The 22799-nt window shown below is 31.2% G+C and overlaps 1 protein-coding gene and 1 long non-coding RNA gene across 7 annotated transcripts in view; one reads left to right on the top strand and one right to left on the bottom strand.

Moving 5' to 3' along the window:
- LOC106873451 (uncharacterized) overlaps window positions 1-6235 on the top strand; it is a 19818-nt gene extending 13583 nt beyond the window's left edge. Inside the window, exons 2-3 of one of the 2 annotated variants that reach the window (XR_008266698.1) lie at window positions 2250-2380; window positions 5520-6235. This is a non-coding gene — a long non-coding RNA (uncharacterized LOC106873451). Of the gene's footprint in view, window positions 1-2249; window positions 2381-5519 lie in introns of those variants that run through there. The other variant, XR_008266700.1, reaches the window with a different exon arrangement.
- LOC106873450 (dystrophin) overlaps window positions 1-22799 on the bottom strand; it is a 562674-nt gene that overhangs the window by 180357 nt on the left and 359518 nt on the right. For all 5 annotated transcript variants that reach the window (XM_014920808.2, XM_052976364.1, XM_052976366.1 and 2 more), the window contains one exon: window positions 7697-7886. In XM_014920808.2, coding sequence (XP_014776294.2) covers window positions 7697-7886 — 190 coding nt within the window. The remainder of the gene's footprint in view (window positions 1-7696; window positions 7887-22799) is intronic.

Genomic DNA, 22799 nt, shown 5'->3' with positions numbered 1-22799 from the left:
TTATACAAAATAAAGAATTAATCGTGTACCGGTTTCCCCATCAACTTTTTTACTTATGTAAAAACGTCCGTGGTTCATCAGTACAATCGTTCTAAATTCAATATAATTTGCAGAACTATACACGAATTGTCTTCATAAAATTTGACGTGCGTACAGTTCTACCGATTACATTGGGGTTATTTTCAAATGTCTCAGCTCTGGCATGCTAAATTCCGGAAACAGTTCTGCAGAGGATAATTCACTACAGTATATGTTGCTGGCTAGAGAACATAATTATTTAAATTAATATTTATATACTGAGCATGATAAATTGTATATTAATTTAATTAACATCAATTTAAAACCAGTGGCCTAGCATATAAAAAATCTGAAAATTCAGAAAAATTGTATTACATGCATATAAGAAGGGATGACCACTAAGTGGACATCCAATATGCTAGAAAGAGGTTTTGGCAAAATGGCTGATCGTTAGTAAGGAAAGACACACAAATAAGAAAGAAGAAAGCAAAGGACCACTGATGAGGTCACAAAAGTCTGACGAAAGAACTCTGGCCGAAATAGGATTAATGTAAAATAAAGCTGAAGCAAAGTAACACCAAATATATAGAGCGTGTGTTTTTATTGGCTAAACTGGCAACATGACCATCCCCAAATGCAACAATATCTGTTTCAACACAGGATTTCACATCAAAAATCTTGCAAAACGAATATATAAACATATATATATATAAACAGAACCCTTGATTCAATAACACTGTGTATAAACTCTATATTTGGAATGACCAATTCCAAAGACTGTCGGACTTTACTCATTGTGTATTGGAATCTTAATATTGGATTTACAAAGGCATCGACCAATCTTAAAAACAAGTGGATTTTACTCACAAGGTATTGGAATTTTATATGTTTACCATTTTGCCTAAACAGTGGATCTACAAATACAATATCCTTACATTCACTCTCTATTTCCTATTTTAACTAAACTAACTATTGCTTAATCATCTTCTCACAGACTTGGATTTTTATCTCATTACAGAAAGTAAATCCTTATATTCACACACTGATATATGACCTACGTTGGACCCCTTATTCGTATAACCACCGAACCTGGAGCTTAACTGCAGTAGCAAGTTATATCCATGTTCTTCTCTCCAATTATTCAATCTAAAAGTTTTACAGAGCATCAATCTGATATATTCACTGTGTACATCCAGTTGAATTTTGTTTTATTTTTCTGTTTTTTGCTCTTGGATTTGTCTATACATATGAAGTTAAACAATGGCAAAAGAACAGAAAATTATGCAATGAACTTTATTAGCTTACAACTAACATTTTATTCTGAAGCATATGTATACTGAGTTCTAATACCAGGTTATTACTATGTCTAAGTGAAACATTTTGTATATATACACACACACACACATACACTTACAAAAGAATGATGTGTTTATGTTCAAGATAAACCACGATCATGTATACCTATGATCAGAGCTAATTTAGCCATAACCATTCCATGTTTTCACACATAGTTTTATGTCAAACTACCTAAACTTATCATCATTATCATTTAATACCTATTTTTCCTTGTTATGTCCTGTTTTTTTCTTAAAAACGAAGTGTAATTTAAAAGAAATTTGACTGCCATTTCTATCAAGTTGAATAACTATGTTAAGCTTCCAACATTGGTTCATAAATACCAACACCTAGAACTTGCTTTTGGCAAAGTCAATTGCAGTGAAATTTAAAGTGAGCTAATAAAGTAGTATTTCCTAAATTATGGGACCACAGTGTAATTTTGAAAGGGTCACTGAGACAATATGCTTGACTTCTGAAATATATGAAGCAAGAAAAAAATAGAAAAAGAAAAGTAAAATGTTTATAAATATGTTTTACACTAAGTTAAAAACAACATTTATTGCAGAATTTTTCCCTAAGGAAGGTAAGTGTTATGTGCCCCACTGGAATATATTTTTAAAAATGCAGAAGATTATTGATTTGTGTAAATGGGTCACAATAGTAAAAGACTGGCAAAATGAAATAAATATTCTGTATTGTCTATTTTGGTGAACATTTAAAAACATTATTGTTGTTCATTTTAAAATATACATGAACTTTTTTAGAAACATACATATACACACTGTAAAGTTATGTTAAAAAAAACATTATCATTATCACAAAATCTTAAAAAATGACTGACACAATATCAGCTTCATTAAAATAATGAAAAACAAATCTCATGTCTTCACTAGATCCTATCGACATTCCCTGGATGGACTATTTTATACACAAGAGTATAATGATTCAAATCCAATGGAAAGCAATAAGCAGAGATGACTTCATCAGGCAATGTGTCATACTTGATGATATTATTTGTGACAAGGTAATTTAGGTCTTTGATCTTATGATGGAATAGAGAGAGACCATTTTATGAAAGATTATCTATGCTACAACTACAATATTTAGTTTTACATATTGACATTTCCATGTACTGAGAATGTTTGAATTGATGATGATAAAGACTATCAAAGATGATGATGATAGAAAATTTCTAAAATATTTTTTTTCAGGAAGTTTCTGATGAATACTAAGAAGCAAAATAAAATTAAGAAAAAAAAACATGTACTAGTGTATGTGTGTGTGTGAATGTCATAAGGAGGGCAGGGGAAATGTGAATAAAAATATAATGTAAAAGAAATTCATTATGGATTTAAATGTTTCCAAAATAAAATATAAAAAAAGCCCTACTTTTTACAAACCTATGAGTTAATCAATTTGATTATGTAACTTAAACTTAGGAAATGCAATTACTTAACAAGATTGTCAACTAATCACATTAAGATTAATTTCATTTTCTGCTCAGTAATGAATAAGATACTGTTTAGTGATTTCTGACATAACAAACAGCGTCTGTTTTATAATTACATGTAAAAACCAACATACCAAGTCTAACACTTGTTTGACATTCAGCTTTCCAAAATATACATAAAAAAAACCCAAACCCCAGAAGTAACCAAATGTTGTATACAATAAAAAGAACAACAAAAAGTTAAACCTTGTCCGCCTAGACAAATTAACATCCATTTATCAACTTTCATAAGAAAATAAAATAGAGGTATTATTCCTAATGAGAATTTTAGTGAACATCTAAAAACATTGTTATTCATTTGAAAATAGACAAATGGTTGTATTATGGTGTAATTGTTTTGTTAAACACTCTTTCTCTCTCTAACACACACACACACACACACACACACACACTCTCCCTCTCTACTATTGCTAAAAAAAACTACTTTGGATTTCTTTAAATCGTTTGAATTGTATAAGACAATGTAACAGAAATACTGACCAGGAAACATCATCATTTTTTTAAAGTCTACATTTCTATGGCTTGGTGCTTTTCCTGTCACCAAACCTCACCTGTTGCCAAGCAAGATACTATTTCCCTAAGACCAGTCATGTTTTCATGGGAGACTGGAAACAAATAATAGTTTTTGCATGATAGTGATGCTCATTCACAACTGTAATGAAAAGTTAAGACAAGGAATTTTCTGTCTACCAAATCCACTAACAAAGCTTTGGTCAGCTCAGGGCTTTAATAGAAGACAAAGTTTCATGTAGTGGGACTAACACCAAAATCATATGGTTGGGAAGTAAATTTCTCAACTAAATAGCCATTTATAAACCTTAAAGCATAATCAGAAAAAAAAAAGTGGGGAGCAGGGGATGAAATACTGAAACTAGAAAGAAATGAAGTATATTTAACTCTTAAAACCAAAGATGCAATAATCTCAATAATGTAATAGGAATGATGAAAGTAAAAAAAGCTTATATGATTTTCTGCATTTCTGGCATTTTATATAAATGCATTTTAAGTCTTACTTATTCTTATAAAGTAAAATGAAACATTATTTATAAATGTTATTAGGTTTTTGAATTTAAATACCATTAGTTAAGTAGCAGAACATAATGAACACATGCTTGAATAACTCTTGGGTATGTCAACTGAAAAACAGCTGAATTTACCAAATGAGTAATGATCAGTAGTCTTTTACAAAGAAAGCATCGCTATGTTTGATGAACCATTTTGGGATATTGTTATATCTGCATCACTAAATCTTATGAGTTTTAGGTTGTATGAAATATATAAATTATATCTAATCCATCCTACTTACAAAGCTTTAAGATTTTTGAATAGTTAGTCCTAGTCAGTTCTTTTATGCTCTCTGTATTAACTATGATAACGCTACCTTAACTATTATTTTGTAAATAGACAAATGATGTGAGAGTTACTAAAACTTGCCTTAAACAAAGAATATTTAGAAAACCTTTATTATGTGAATAAGTAAAGTTTATTCATAAACAAAAATGTTGCTTGATTTGCGTTGAGGAAATTAATATGTATATATTTTTGTTTTCTTTTCTCTTTTCAAACCCCTTTTGCAACCATTAATCTCATGTATGCTCTTTTCTATCCTAACATTAATGTTCTTTTACATAAAAAAAACCCAACAAAACTCTAAACATAGCCTTAATTATTCTTTCAGAAACAACCAAGTGGAGTTTTTCTATTTCTTGAAAGTCTAAAATGAAATAATACTAGTAAATGTATCTTAAAATAACAATAGAATTTGTATAACAACAATGAGTAAACAATGTTACTTTTTAAATGGCAGACAAGTAAAGCAAATAAAATTTTCTGTTCTAGGCAAATAATAGCCACTTTTCCTATAGATTTCTTGTCACATTAAAGCACTAATAATAACCTCAAACAAAATCAATGATATTGAAATTTCGTATTTTATTTTCCACATGAACAGCATTAATTTTGAATTTTAACATAAAAATAAGATATTAATTAAGTTAGCTACACATGTTCATTATTTTGGTAAATGAAATTTATAAGTTATTAATAATTAAGTTATTCATACAGTTTGTATATATTTGTCAAATGGTCAAATCTGGGTATGTTTTCTAATATGAAAATATAAAAAAAAAAGTACTCCATCATGAGTAAACATATTTTAGAGTCAATTAATAAAGACTGTATCTGTAAAATTTATAAAGATTCACTTGAAATCTCAAAATCATCCATCAATTTAAAATTATAAAAAAATATCGATCACCACTAAAATTTCTGCAGAGTGACATTTCTCAGATTATGAGGATGAGGAACTTGTGGTTATGTCTAGAGATAGAGATTAGTTTGCTTTGTTTGTTTAGTGTTCCATGTGATTGTCAGTGTTTCCTAAAATAAACTGGGCAGAGATGAAGTGTTCTGTTTGGATTGATGATATTCAATGAACAGATATGTTGATAAAGCCTGTTCTACAGTGTATTTTTGGTAAGGCAATAGTTGTTTTTGGTAAGACAATAATTGTTTGTCTTGTGGATTCTCGTTTGGTTGTTTTCAAAGCAAGTTTTTTGGAGGCAAGAATAAATGGTGGTGGTAAGATTTTGGTTTCTTTCAAATGCTTTCCTTAGAATTCCGACTTAATTAATTGTTTTATATTGTAATTTAGGAACAAGTTTATAACAGGCCAATCATCAGTTCATTGCATTCCTGACAATAAGAGTCACAAGAAAGTGTTTAATACAGAACATATATCTTGAGACAATTTCTTCACAAAGCATTGGTTTCTTGCCAATGTTTATATCCTTGCAGATATACCTCAGGAAAACACACACACACACAAGATGAGATTCTAGACAATTTCTCTCCACCAAATTCTGCTCACAAGGTTATGTAGGATCAAACTCAGAATCACAACTATACTTGAACTCAGGATTTTAATATTATTTTAATATTATGTACACAGCCAAAATGTAGTGAATGCAACAATCAAAACAAAGACACTACACCAACTAATGCATAATATTTCATAGTCATGTTCAACTTGCTTTTGCCTTTTTGAAAGATTTGGCTGATTACACAGAGGTAATATATTACCATGATTTTAAAGCTCATGTTGAATATTGGGCTTACGCTATGTCTTGTGTAGCAAACTACAGAAAGTACTAATATTCAAATAAATGAATGTATATTTACAATAACAATGATACATTGTGAAAGTATCAGATAGTCTTTGTTGTTGCTTTGTATAACTTCCATCTTAGTTTTGTTTGTTTTTGAAATATTTCATTCATGTGTGACTCAACTATATCCATTTTGGTTCATGTTACACAAGTCAAAATGGTAGAAAATATAACTTGCTATACTTAATTTTATATTTTTTGAGAGAGAAGTTCTAATTGTGGCACTTAGTCACAATTACAAGTCATTTCTTTTTCTATATGGATGCACTTATGCCAGATAAAATATTGCATCATACATTGGGATAGTGCATTCAGCATCATCTTTTGTGTATACATCTAATAGAAACCATATAATTTATCATGTATAAAGGGTTTTAATTATGATAATGTAGAGAAAGAATAACAATAGCTGAGTGGTTAATATTTTAGTGTTAATTTATGGATCACAATTTGTATCCTCTTAATGACGTTACATTTTAAAACATGGTAGTAATCCTTTATAATTCTAATCTACTTAGCTGAAATTGGGTATCAAATGTTATTTCAGAGAGATATCACTTATTGCATGTATATTTAAGAATTACAAATATATTTATCAATAAATCAACTTCTCTATTAACATATGCAGTGTAATGTTCACTAGTGGTTAGCATTTGAATTTTGTCAAAATTTATGAGCATATTGATGGTGGAAATGTAAAATTAAATATTGAATGTTGAATTTGTGAATTACTCAAAAGTAGTCCATTAGCTGCCTATATGCCACAAGTTAGCTGGAATCATTAATTCTCAAACTATGGCATTTGAAATATAAATCCAAAAAGGACATGATTGAATTGGGATAAAATGTTACTGAACCAAAGTTGACGAGTGAATAAATCCATTTCATGTAGATGTGGATCAATAAAAAAACAAAATGATCAAAAGTAGTATAGTTAATTATATGACATATTCTTTACTTTCCCTTCTTTAGCTCTTTTCAAATAGATAATGAGGCTGGAAGGGAGAGAGGAGGCATATTTTCCAACTTCTAAATATGTGACAAAAAATTTTGGCAAACAGTTTTGAAGTTATAAACAGCAATGTTATATAATTTTTTTCTCAGTGAGAACAAGCATGAAATAAATAATGAAATCACATGAAGTGATTGATTTTTCTAGAATTTTCAGCTGAAACTTATAAATAATGCACAAGATGTATTATATGCAGTGATTTCCAGTTGAATAAAATAATTTTCCAACATCATTGTAAAATAATTTCCACAAAATGCAAGTAATTTTGATTTTATATGTTGCCTTTACTGTTCAATATGAACTTGGTAAAGAGATCCCATCACCCAATAAATTTCAATATGTTGGGAACATGATTTTAAGAAAAAAAAAAAAAAAAATTACACACTCCTAAAGTTGATAAAATCAACTTATACACAAAGGTATGAGGTCAAAAAGGGTTTCATTACTTCCTGATATAATTCCATGCAAAGAAATACAGGATATTCTAAACTGTATACTAGTTTAGTAAACTAATATATTGTCTGTCTTTACATACATTTCAAACACTTGGGAGTTAAATATATTTTTAATAAGTTTATCAGGGAATTCATACAACAGGACATAATGAGGAAATTTGTTAACTTAAGATGAAATGAGCAAAATGTCACTTACCCTAAACTGTTCTAAATATTCTCGACATAAATCATCATTTTCCAACACTTCCTCTTTGCTTGTATGATCTGCTAGCTGACAGTAGCTGTTCTCCACCACAGCCATCCAATTAAGAAAGCAATCTAGAGCATGATGTAACTGTTGCATAGAGTTGCGGTTAGATTGAAGAGTTTGCCACTTGTTAGTCAATCTGAGAAACAAAAGAAAAAAAATAATAGTAAGGCTACTGAAATATAAGGCAAGGGTGAGAATGTGAAGAGCAGAGAAAAAAGTGTATCGAATAATAAGTAGTCTAAACAGATGATGACTAAATTAGTTTTAGTATGAAAGAAGATCCAATTTCATTCAAACAACAGATACAATGATTAAAAATCTGTTCATTTAAAAAAAAAAAAAACAATTTTAATCTTATTTGGAAACAGAATAAGTTTTTTTTTTCAGTTGTAGGCTATTTCCTTTTATAATTACCTTGGAAACAGATCACAGAAAAGGTATGTCTCAAAAATTTCTGCTTTTTACTAAAATTGAGTAAGAAATCAGGATAATTTAAATATCAGTTTTCTAACACTTTGTCAGTTTGTATCTTCACTTTGCATCTTTTTATCCTCCTCTTACACAATAGAAAATGCAACATGTAAATTATTATGGTCTTTTACTCTTGATCCAGATCTTAATAAATGCATAAACCTTCTCAAAATATTTTCTTGTTTAAGAATAACTTTTACATCAATAAATAAATACATAGAAAAAGAAACTAATATAAATTTCAAACAGCTTTTCTACTTGAATGGAACAGTGCACATAGATTACACTAGCATTGTCACTAAAATTTCTTTTCTATGTATCAAAAGGACACAGGTTTCTTATGTTAAATGAGAATATTACTAAGTTCATATTATGACACATAACAACTGTTTATCATTTCAAATTGATTCATATTCACACTAAACCTTTCTGAATATAGGAATTATTCATTTTAAACTTCTTTCCAACTTAAAATCGAATTTATTTTTCATTTCCTGCGTTATATAGAAAGAATCTAAATATTTTTCAATGTTCAGGATTATTCTCTTTGGAAATCAAGTTAGTTCTTTTATAGATTCTACTATGAGCACTTTAGTCTGGGACATTATTTCTCAAATTAGCTAGAGTAGTTCTAAGCACTCAATTATCATGACAGAGAAACATTTTGGTGGCTAATTATCATCCAGTACAATTTTCTTTTTTATTTATTTGACTTTTCACAAAATCCCTTCAGTATAATATTCAAATGTGATACCTTTCAATGAGTCAAAACAAAAAACCAACTCTACATATAAGACATGTTATAAATTCACAGGCAATTTTATCTAATAATTTGAATAACTCTTATCTAAACTTATTTTAAAATGATTGAATTTTATGAAAGAAAATCAAATCATTTATCATGAATCAATAAGAATTCACTTCATTATTATAAAATCATTGACTGCTAACAAAATTCACAAAAATTTAAGCAAGAGCATATATTTCAATCAATGAGATAAGTCAAATAAATAGGAATTCAATTAGTTTCAATTGATAAAATAAAATTCTGAGTAATTGTCATATTTGTATACTTGATATCATACATGGTTTCTACAGTTACTAGAACTTGAAAATCTTAAAGTATTAAACATTCATGTTAAACCATCTTAACTAATTTTTAATGCACAAATCCAGTCACTTTTGCAACTCACTATTCCTAGAAGGGTCATTAGGGTAGAGTTCTTAAGCATCTCCTTCCTTAGGGTCCAGTCAGAAACAACCATTATTAAACTTTCCAACTGCAGTCTTAGTATGACCAACTAAGACTATGGATATTATCCAACCATTTTACTTCTGGGTCTCCTGCTAGTTGGGTTGGGCTGAAAAATTTGTCTTGTGATCCTTTCCTGCAGCATTCTAATCACATATCTTTAGTAGCAGAGTTGTGACCTCTCAATGTGGAGAAACAGTGGCTTGACCAGAAGAAACTCCCTGATCTCTGAGCTATGCACCCTGTCAAGTAACATTACTCTGGAGATCCTTTGGAGAAGTCCCATTTCAGCTGCTTGTCTTCACAATCGTACTCTTTCAGTCATAAACCATCTCACTCTCCTTTAACACATGGACATAAATGATAAATAGGAGCTGAATTGCAGAGTAAAAGATATGATTATAGAAATTATTACTAATAGTTGTGCATTTGCTAATGATTGTAATATATGTTAAATTATCAACTAGGGACAAATGCCTATATATATCATCATCACCAATTTTACAACTGCATTTCCATGTTTGAATGGGTTCTTTCCATTTGCTGCATTCCTTGTAAGATCCAAAATCTTGAGCTCAGCTTTTACCAGATCTATGTGTATCTTCTTTAGGCTTCCTCTGTTACAGTTTCTTCCAGTTGGATTTCCTGGCGCTTCTTTTATCCATCTGTTATCATTCATGGACATATGCCTGTACCAATGCAGTCTTCATTCTTGCTTATTACAACTAATTCCTCCAATAATGAGTTTTATCACTCAGCTTATTTGCATTACACATCCAGCAGAACAGGCTTGCTTCATTTCTCTCCAACTTCTGCATTCAGTGTCCATGCTTTACTACTGTACTTCATGCATAAATAATGTACAAGCTACCTCTTGCTTGCGAAAATCTCTTGGCACCTAAAATAAGTATTAGTTTCCTGAACTTCCCCACTCTGTTTTTATTCTGACTCCTGTCTTCATAGCACCTCACTTCTACAACTGAGTAACAGAAGCTATCAATAACTTTTATAGAACTTTCCCAGAATTGAAAGGAATTTCTTTTATTACTGCTCTATCTACTAACCCTCCCAGTACATATGCCACATACAAAGTCTCTTCATTCACTGTCAGCCTAACTGTGCTCCCGGTATACCTGCTGTGTATCCCATGCACTCAAGTGTACATATTTCTCACTGTGTATACTGTGTAGCTCCTATCTACTCCTTGCAATATAGCACAAAGTATTAAAAAAATGACAGCAATGTGAACAATAAAAAGAACCATAGAGAAGGCATGCATAGGCATGTCAGGAATAGTGTTAGCAAATTTCGAGAAGCATAGAATTATTGAAAGATACAGTGTCCTAATAGCTAAAACGCAACACAAGCACTTTGTTTTAGGCTTCAACAATTCTGAGCATGAGAAAAAATGTTTCTGAAAGTCATGCATACTGTGTTATTTTTTAAAATTTTCTAAGCATGTCCATGGATGATAAAAAAGGTGTCAAAGTTTTGCAGGCTTCTATCAGTTCAGCTGCTACATGTTGATGCTTTTGTATGTTGCTTTCTAGAGAAGCAACTCTTTAAGACATGGTAAGCAACTGACACTGTATTCATCTGGTTGCTCATCTACTGGTTTTCCAGTAGACTGATATTCCGGACAAGGGGGTGGAGGTGGTTCCAACTGGAGACGAAAACTTTAAGTTTAGATGTACCATATACAGCTTCAAATAGATAACTGATGAGTGGCTGTGAAAAGTCTTACTGAGTGATATTAATGCATCTTTGGTCTTTTTGACGAAAAATAGAAATGTGGTTCAGCCAACACAGATGATTAGTGATGATAATGTCTAGGTCACATTCACCTGCAAACTTCATAAGGTTGGTTGTTGTGGAAGGAGTAGGTAGATTCAAGTATAACGTTCCTTATTTCTTCTCTCTCTCTGGCTGCCACATGAATCTACTTTTGAGTGAAATAACTCATTTTATGTTGTGTATGTTATTACACACACCCTACATATAGCATTCTTTTGTTCTATCTCTGTACTACCTCTCTCCACTATATATACCTATGTTCTCTTTTTGCCATCACTTTGCTCCATATAACCCCCCTCCCTTCATAGAGAGGAGGGTTATACAGAACAAAGTGTTTTTTTAAGAGTATCATAGATATATGTAGGTACATGCATATTAATGTTATAAATTATTGATTTGTAACATTGCCATAAAATCATAAACTTAGTGAGAGAGGTATAATCAATTACAATGGTCCTAGTACTTAACTGATACTACATTTTATCAACTGCAGAAAGATGAAAGTTAAAGTACCTTGGTGGGATTTCCTAATTATTCTTTGTTTATTTACTAATGATTATAGCATATGTTAAATTATAAACTAACTGAAAATATCTGTATATGTAAAATTATCAATTATTTGCAACATTTATAGTTTGTGACTGTGTGGCTTATATATCTGCATTACTACCAGTTCCACTGATCTTAACAACATCATTGGCAGCTAAATGATGACTCCTACCTACATCACGGAAACAAGTCAATGATAGCCTTAAAGTGATGCTCAACCTGTTACAAATAGCAGCGAAGACCAGCTAGAAATAAGATTTTTCAATTAGAGTTGACCTGGAGCTCAGCAATATCATGGTGGCAACTACACTTCTAAGTGTCTCAGACTAACACTTCAAGCACCCCTGTCTACCTACACAGCAGAGACAGTCTTTTATTCTGAGCTGTCATAGACTACCGTAGAGAGCTCATGATAGTTAAACCAAATCCCTACATAGAGACATGGTTTGATAATCACAGTGACAGTTGATTGAACATTATAAGAAAATCACTTGGAGGAGAGACTCTGCAAGTCTAAGCAAAAATAATTTATCTCGATGGAAAGAAAAAATTTGATACAGAATGGAGAGGAAATTTTATGCCCTGCTGCTTTTAATTATCATCTTGAACCTGCAAACTAAATCTCTTCCCTATATCATAGAGAGATAATGGTTTCTCAGCCTTAGCAAAAGTAATCCACAAGTATATGAAAAGTGTTCTTTCCTAATTGTATGGAGATGTCCAAGAAGGTATAACAATTGATATAGGGTAACACAGGGAGTTTTTAAGTCTTGGTGGACAAGCGCTCTAGTTCCAGCAGCATGACAAACCACAACATGTCCCTATTGTAAAGAGCTTAGTGGTAGGTAGGGAATCCACCAATAAAAACCATTTGCAAGCTGCAGCAAATGCAACCCATCTAATAAGGCAATAAATCTGAATAAAAACTAATAGAAAGAGGGGAAATGCTCTAGTTTTAGCAGACAACCTGTCTAGTGCTGGTCTCACAACAAAATGCACTTAGTCCATACAGTAATATGGTTTGGCTGTAGGAAGAGTATTTAGTCATAAAAACCATGCCAAAGGATAACAAAGCATACACAACAACAAAGCTTGATAGTTTTCATTTTAAGCTTGTATGTATTTATGTATGTATTAATAGGTTGCAGAGAGAATTTAAAAATAGTTTACAATGTGTAATTAAATAGTATTCTCTAAGTCATAAATGTTTATGCTAATGTCATATCCATTGTCCATATCCATGAAAATATACAAGTATGCTATGTAAAGTGTCGGAATCTCTCAACACAGATGTGATTGTTAGTGATATGTCACCAACAATCTGTTTGTAATGGAACAACATGGTGCTGCATCACACAAGGCAAATTTTCTTACCTCTACAGAGCTCTAGACTGAAATACTTGATACAGATCACTCATATGATTCATACTATCATAGCATTTTGATTCAGACCTTCACCAGAGATTTCTAACAAAACTTTAATAGTAGAATGCTTGATTTATTTAAATAAGTTTAGGCAAACTGAAACATTCTCATCAAATGAAAGACTATATCCTTGAAACTGTTGAAAAAGTAAAGATATTTGTATTATAAAAATTCTTAGGTCTATCAACACACTGAAGAAAAAGAAAAAAATAGATTTGGATGTCAACCACAGAACTTTCTCTATACTGTTCAAAACCAGAGTGAGACCTCACTTGAAATATGGTAGCATAATTTGAGAACATATAATATTTGATTTACACTGGTAGAAATGTTCAAAGGACCACCACTAAATTGATTGAAACCTTGAAGCAATGTGTTAAATGAAAACTATTTGCAAGGTTTTTAATGTATAAACCTATGAAGATGTATCAGTATGTACCTTTTATCTATTGCCTACAAAGGTGGCCTGAAAAGTTCATAGGCTGACTATGAAGGAGTGATGCTAGAGTCGCAAAATCTTTGATGCATTAATTTCAATTCTTCTTATTAACTGCATTGTTTATTCCCAGGTAAGCTGACATCTCACTGTTCAAAGAAGACTTCAAAAGTAACTTGTAGTGACTTCTCTTGAAAATGGACAAAACTTGGCATTGTGGTGTTATCAAGTACCTGCAGAAAAAGGGTTTAGTACCCAAGGATATTCATACTGACATGGTTGCTACATTAGGGGGATGACACTCTAGCTTTATCAACAGTGCAAAAGTGGGCAGCTGGAAGGGAAAGTTTTGAAGATGACCCAAAGTCTGGACTGCCACTAAGGAAAACATTGATCATGTTCACCACATGATGATGGATGACAGGCGATTGACAATAAATCAAATAACCAATGCTATCAGCATACCCTGTGAGAGAGTTGAGAATATTCTGTACAATGAATTTGGCATGACAAAAGTTTGAATGGCTGCTGTGCATGACTGGCTTTGAACTGGTTGATCACCCTCACTATTCCCTTGATTTGGCCTCATCTGACTATCATCTGTTCCCCAACATGAACCCCTCCTCCCCACTTAGCTGGGAACCAGTATTGCAGTGAGGACATTATATCTTAAGTTGATGACTTTTTTGATCAACAGGATGAAACTTTATACCAATGGAAGAAGTGTGTGGGGTGCAAGGGGGACTATGATGAAAATAAACCTCATTTATTACATTCAATGAGAGCCTCTTGATTAGCTTGTGTACTTTTTCAGCCGATCCTTGTATATCAAATAGAGATAATGTGGCAAGCAACAAAGAAGCCCAGAAAATGTTACAATAATCATAATATTAGAGTGAAACTAAATTAAACAAATGTCATTGAAAAACCTAAATCACAAATAAAAGAAAATTAACCTATCATCTTACAACACATTTTAATACACATATAACCATACAAGAAAATTAACCCTTTAACAAATGTCATCTTAACACACACATTCATGCAGACATTATACTTTTAAAGATGTTATTAATAATTTTAAGAAGATAAAGTTTAAAAATGAAATAACAGAAATAAAACTCCTACAAAATATTGATTTCTTTTGATAATGAAATGAATAGTATTTCTGTAGTGGAATGGGAACCCAGAAAGCCAAAGTAGTCAATAAAGAATACAGGAGTAATTAGAGCAGATAAGAAATAGTTAAAAAGCATGAATAATGGTTCATAAACTGGATTATTGATCAGCAACCAGATGCAATATGAAGAGTGTGTAGAAAGGATAGTTCATTGTTATGACATAATTTCTTTTTTTTGTTTTTGTTTTTGTATTTTATTTATGAAACATAGTTTTTAAAAAGTATAAGAAAATTTTGCAATTAATTCTACTTGGAAGGAAGATATTACTTGTTACAAAATGCCTTGTAAGTATCCTCTTCAAAAATAAAAACCTACCCCCTTTTTCTTGGTTTCATTAAGGTTTTAAGATAAGACTAGTATTGCAGCTGCTAAGTCAGCAAGGTGTAAGACTACCAGCAGAAATGGCCAACGGTTTGTATTTTGTAGATAGCAGTGAAGTGAATTCAAGGCAAAGAATATTTAACTCATGGCTAATTCCATCTAATTGTAAACATGTACCACAGTTCACTACTGTATGTAGTAGGTGCTCTCTCAAATTGGGAAGATTTTGATAATGTGGGAAATGAGCTTAATTTCTCATAGGTATAGTTTAAGAGAGAAGGTTCCACAGATTGACTTCACCAATATTGAGATGAATTTTTACTATTTTTTAGTCGATAAAGGAAAATCGTATCTATATATAGCAAAATTCACTACACAACTCTTTTGTAAGAGTAGCAAGAGTACAAGCATCAGAGCGTACCTTCATTTGTTGTACAGAAAAGGATTTGGCAGAAATATGATCTTATGCAGTTAACATTGAATGCACAAAATATAGTGGAACATTGGAAGAATGACAGAAAACCAAAAATATAGCAGCATAAGAAGGTTTATCAATAAAACTTAAGTGAGGTGACTATAATTTTTGCTATTTAGGTGGCATAATTACAGCTGCCAGTGACTAGGGCTTACATGACTGGAAGGATTTAGAAAACAGTTAACTAACATAGTTTGCAGAGAAGCATTATGTATGTATGAAACAATTTAAATTTTGAACATGATTACACAGCCTGTGTAATTTTCAGGATAATCAAGAACTAGAGGGAAGGTTTGGAAAGATAACTTTTTTTTTTATTTAATGATAATAAACAATGTTTAAAGTTTGATCTAGTAAATTCTCAAAATTTGGGATTTAATTTAAATATGAACACTAAAATTTGTATGATTTCTGGCAGCATTTGGTGTCAATGCTGGTCTTGAACAAATTGGTACAAAAGGGCTAAATCCTACATAATCATGGTAAAGTAATTTTAGAGTTATACTTTAAAGTTAAAGAGAAGTCATATATGGGCTTAAGTAAAAAAAATTATGATACACTAAAACTATATAGATTATTTGCTGTATAATACATTCTACAATGATTCCTTCTAGTTTATTATCATACACCAATACCAGTATGTTGGCATTTATGACATCAATAATACTTGATCTGAAGAAACTGAGGAGAACTGAATCCTGTTCAGCCAATTATAAAATTTATCTTATTTAATAACAAAATTCTTTTACCGCAATATTGCATTCTCATATTTATCAATTTATTTGTGGTGTAAGGCTTTCTGTATCAATTGAAAGCTAATATGTCTATGAGCCATGAATAAGAAGTATTGCATGGTAGTAAAGGTGCAAAATCTGAAGTGATTTTTGAGGATCTGTTAGATATGTTACAATAATGAAAAAAAAAAAAAAATAAATAAATAAAAATAAAAAAACAACTGATTTGAAATAAAGATTAATAGATGTATGCACAGGTGGTGATTCCTTTACTTTTGCAATATATGATACTCATAGAAGAGTAACAAGTATAATCTGGAAGCAAGATCAAATTTAAGAAAATTAGGCCTCACAAATACAAAAGTTGAAGGATTGAGATGAATTGAGATTCCTGTAATATAATCATTGACATCATGGAATAAAAATAAAAGGGCCAGCAATTTTAGGGGAAGGAGTTTAGCTGATGCCATCAACACTAGTATTTGACTGGTATTTTATTTTGTCGACCTTGAAAGAATGAAAGGCAAAGATGGTCTGAGCAGGATTTGATCTCAGAATGTAAAGAGCCACAATGCATTTTGTCCAACAATCTAACAATTCTGCCAGCCCACAGCTCTACTACTATCACCACAACACACACAACTACTAATGATAATAATCTTTTTAATATGATCACAAGGTCTGAAATTTGGAGAGAGGGGTCTAATTGATGCACCAACCCCAGTTATCAACCAGTAGTTATTTCATCAACCCCAAAATCATGAAAGCAAAGTCAACTTCAGTAGAATTTGTACTCAATGTAAAACCAGAAGAAATACCATTAGACATTTTGCCTGGCTTGCAAATAATTTTACCAGCTCATGCACTACTACTACTACTACTACTACTACTACTACTACTACTACTAATAGTAATAATAATAACAACAATAATAATAATAATGATAGTGATAGAGCCAATTATTATTGGGTTCTTGGGGACAGTATCAGATGGCATCAAGAGGAATATAAAGGAAATCAGAATAGAGTGCCAAGTAGAACTGTTACAAAAGGTTTGCTGCCTTGGCATGGCCAGAATAATCAGGAAAGTATTAGATAGCTGAAAAGAACAGGCTGCATGGTACTGTAGGCTGCAGACAGCAAGCCCGCTATGCATGCAAAACTTCAGGAGTTCCAACAAAACCTGAGTTAAAACAACAACAACAACAATAATAATACTTTCTACTATAGGTACAAGGCTCGAAATGTTTTGGAGAGAAGGCTAGTTGATTACATCAACTCCAGTGCTTAACTACTATTTATTTTATTGATCCGAAAAGACGAAAGGCAAAGTCAACCTTGGCAGAATTTGAACCTCGAATGTAAAACTAGAAGAAAAGTCACAATTTTTTAGTCACCACCTTAATAATAATAATGATAATAAAATGATGATAACATTGATGATGATGATGATGATGATGATGACGAAGCGGGGGAGGAGGATATAGTGACGATGATGTTTGAGGTGGTAATGGATATATTCACATGTTGAAAAATAAATAAACCAGATAAATGAAAATTCCATTCATGACATAGAAAAACAGTTCCCTGGTCAGTGACTGAAAACTAGTAATTCAATCAACAGGAAACCAGCCAACAATAAAGCCATATAAACACTCAGCTAACTGGTTTGAAGCTAAAACTGAATTTTTTTTTTTAGTTCCATTTTGGAATCTCATGTCTTGAAAGGCAGGATGCACTAATGTAAAAGATCAATAATATTAAAACACTATAGCACATGGATTCAACCTTGCATTTTTACATTTCATTTAATAGCTTGTCACTACACAAATTCATTAAATGTCCTCATAAAATTTTCCCACCTGATGCAATGCTAAAAATTTTAAAAGAAAAACACACTTGCGCATATAATGTCATCAATCTTGTCACATTGGAGTATATAAGAATATTTTAATGACAGTCATACATTCTAAAATTGTAACCAATTATTCAAGTCTTTATATAGCAGTAAAATAATAGAATCAGAGAGTGACAACAGTCAAGAGTCAGCTATGGTGGGTGAGACAGCATCAGAATTGTTGATTTCAAACTATCAAGAAATGTTCTTATGATAAAAGTAAATTTTAATGATTGTTCCAAATTATCTGATACACTTTAATAGCAAATAGCTGACTTTTCAGAAATGTCATTCAACAAGAAGGATTATTAATGAATTATTATAACACAATTCAGTATCAAATCTGAAAGTTCCTTCATGGGAGCAGCTTTTTTGGTGAATGATTTGAGAGTCGAAAATTATATATGATTGTTCAGGGTGACTTTTTGGTTAGAAGTAACACAATCAAGCATACTCAGATAAATATTTTAGATGTCTTAAATTGATAATAACCAATCAAGTATAATTGGAAATAAACAAGAATTTCTTTAAAGAGTAAAATTCTCAATAAAAACATATATTTCAGAGGTTAAAATAACAAATTCAACAAATATGAAATTCATCAAACAAAAAGCTTGATTTTTGGGTCCCCACCCTCACAGTTTACAAGAAGTGGATTATATTATGAAATATTAGGTCATTAAGAATGAAATGTCTAATTTTCTTATGCACAGTTTGACAGTCATTAACTCTAATGTTTTATCCAGACGATTCTTTGTTTTACAACATTGAAGAGTTACATCATCACTTTTCGAAATGTAATTCATGGTGTCTGATTGTATTGTGAGTTTTTTCTAGTCAATCAATTTTTGTGAACCCATGGATAGATCAAAAATTTGTGTTGCTTATGAATATGAGTTCCATCATAGAACCAATGCACCTCAGACAGCTTGAAACATCAATGAAGTGTTTGATGAAGATGTGGCGAATGAGTGTGCTGAATGTCGCTGGTTTGTGAAGTTCCAGTCTGGTGATTTTACTCTTGAAAATCAGCCCCATGGTAGACCTGAGACCAAGGTGGATAAGGATACGCTGGAAATTGTAGTGGAAGTGAATACATCTCAAACTACATGTGAGTTAGCAGCAAGGTTTGATGATTCGATTCCAACTGTATTGGACCACATGAAACAAATTGGCAAGGTAAAGAAGCTGGACAAGTGGGTACCACATAAAATGAATGAGCATCAAATGACACATCGTCTTGAAACTTGCTGATCTTTGCTGTCACAGCATAAAAGCAAACCCTTTTTGCATCGTATTGTTATGTGTGATGAAAAATGGATTCTTTTCAACAATAGCAAGCATTCTGCACAATGGCTGGATAGAGACGAAGTGCTAAAACACAATCCAAAAACAGAATATTCACCAAAAAAAGCTAATGGTGTCTGTTCGGTGGACCAACACTGGTGTCATCCACTATAGCTTCATGAGACCCGGTATGTCAATTACAGCAGATGTATACATCAACCAACTGGATGAAATGATGAGTGAAATTGCAATTAAACAACTGAGATTGGCCAATAGAGACAGGCCAATTCTTTTGCAAAACAATGTTTGACCACATGTTGCACAAAGAACACTATTCAAGTTACAGGAACTGAACAAGTACTCTGTCATTCACCATATTCACCAGACCTTTCACCAACTGATGATCATATTTTCCAGGCATTAGACAACTTTTTGTAGAGAAAGAACTTCAAATCTGAAGATGCAAAAACAGCCTTTCATGATTTCATCACCTCTTGCTCTCCAGAATTCTTTGCTGCCGGCATGAATAAGCTACCGATAAAATGGCAAAATTGTATTGATAATTTAGGTGCATACTTTGATTAACTGCATTGCCTTTTGTTGAGATAAAGTAAAATAAACTTTCAGTTCAGAATCAGACATTTCATTCTTAATGACCTGATATATAATGGCTAAGTTAAACGAATGCAAGATTTAATAGGTTTAATTGAAAAAGAATGTTTTCAAAGAATGTTTGACTAATCAAATGTGTTTTAAAACAGATTTAAAACTTATTTTGAGCTATTTTCAATGCAAGGCTACAAGTTAAGTAAAGACAAGATGAATCCAAGCCAGAAGTTAACATTCTCTTACTTTATCTACTTATTGATTATGAGGCTTTGTATATTCAGACAGTATTTAACAACTTTCATGATAGTTAACAGGCTTATTTTATTTTATATGCATAAAATATCTCAGGTTGACTTTGCCTTGAATTTCATGATAGTATTTATATAGAAATTGAAGATATGATTGATATGGCAAATATATGATGAATATATGAATTGATGATGTTATTTTTTTTAAGCTACATCTAGAAATTACATATTCATAAGTCTTTCCAGTTCAGAAAACAAGTGCTGTTCAACATTAGCAAAATCAATTCAAAATAAATCTAAATTTCTTTTCTTATAAATATATTTATGATCAACTGACATTTATATGATAATTATTAATATGACAATGATTATATATAGCAAATGATATTACTTTCTACAGCTGTTGACATAGCAGAAGGTGTAAAATATTTAACTTCATACTTGAGTAAAAATACATCCTAACTTTGAAATATTTTTTGCTTTAATTTAATATCTGAAGTTATACACTCTCTGAGTGGTTGGCGTTAGGAAGGGCATCCAGCTGTAGAAACTCTGCCAAATTTAGATTGGAGCCTGGTGTTGCCATCCGGTTTCACCAGTCCTCAGTCAAATCGTCCAACCCATGCTAGCATGGAAAGCGAACGTTAAACGATGATGATGATGATGATGATGATACAACTGGTCATTTCTTTTGATCAGTAGAATTTTTCATGTCCTAGAAGTATCTAACTCTATAGTTATGCTTTTCACATTTGTTAAGTTTGCTCTGCTATTTCCAGCAGGATTTCTAAATTGGCTTTGGTAAAAGATCTTGTTAATTTCCTATAAAAGAAATAATTTTTATATTTCCAAGCACATAAATTCTATGTTAGATCTCAGCAATTTATTATGTATTTCACCAAAGAGAAACATAATTATATCAAACTGGCCATTTACAGCAATGGTTCATACTAAAATGCTACTATTTCTAGAAATCTATATCCATTAACATTAATGAAAGTTGATTGAAGTGTTTTTAATTAAACTATAGTAGCATAGTGATTCACAAGGATCAGTTGGAGAACTATGATGTGTGAAGAAAAATATGTTATAAACACTTTCTCGGTATCTTTTAAAAATTTCTCTGTATTTCAATAAAATTTGATGTAAAGATTAAAATAAATAGTTCTTGAAATTATGCTAAAAGAGGAAGACAGGACTTTCATTTATATAAGGAAAATTGAATTAATTTAGTTTGTGAGGTGGTAAAATGAAGTCTTGAGGACTAATATGATTTTTATTATTAGATACAATAATTTCAATGACTGATGTTAAGAATTAATACTTGCATTTTTCTATAAATATATTTACTTTTGAAGGAAAAGATGCATTTGTATAGTTATTGGAAATAAATTCCTTTTTGAAGCAAAGTCAAATTAAAGGAAAATTAGCATTTATGAATGAAATTAAGTTTTCAATTATAAGGGATAGATATAAATAACAATAACATATGTTATAAAGTAACGTGCAAAGTAGGCAAACTTATGAAAGTAAAGAAAAATGACAAAGTTTTGACTCTGATTTGAGAAACTACTTTCAAATTTTTTCACTTGCAAGCAATCAAGATAGGAAATTTCTTCAATGCACAATCAGATTTCTAAAGCACAAATTCTCTTTAATACTTTCATGATCATATTTTTAATGGAATACATGGTTCATATGGTTTAAGTTTTCTAAATAATGAAGAACTTGGTAAGACTTAGTAAAATAAATATTAATGCATATTTAGAACATAACATAAAGTTTATAACATAAAATTATGATGGAACACTTTAAAACAAATAGCTTTGTATCATAGAAGAGAGAGAGAGAGAGTCCAGTTGGTATCAAAAGAGTAACTCTACTCCTGAACACTTTCTTCCATTCAAGCAATATTGCACCATCTTCTTTCAAACTTATACATGCTATGGGAAAAATAACATTTAAAAAATATTCTGTAGTTATTAAGGATCAGAAAACTTAAGTTTTGTTCTACTGATTAAAAGAAACTTATATACAGTCTTGAAGAGCAACTAAGCAATTACAATAAAAAATATACTTTAAATTGAAGTACTGGTTCAATAATCTGATATAGTATACCACTACTCACAAGTCATATAATCTAGACTATATAAACAAAAAGCCTACACTTAATAGGGACATTCACATTTACCAACAATTCAAATACTAGATTGCTTTTCATTTCATATCTTTTCTTTTCCTATTATAATACTACCACTTTCTTCTTAATTTTACAATACATCACACATGCAATAATCAACTACAATAACTGTAATCAGTTATTTTTATCATCTAGTTTGTGTATGTTTACATACATGTGTATATTATATAT

The sequence above is a fragment of the Octopus bimaculoides genome, chromosome 2 (genome assembly GCF_001194135.2).
Source record: "Octopus bimaculoides isolate UCB-OBI-ISO-001 chromosome 2, ASM119413v2, whole genome shotgun sequence".
Classification (NCBI taxonomy): domain Eukaryota; kingdom Metazoa; phylum Mollusca; class Cephalopoda; order Octopoda; family Octopodidae; genus Octopus; species Octopus bimaculoides.
Note: the sequence above shows the minus strand (reverse complement) of the source record. Positions and strands in the feature narration are given on the sequence as shown.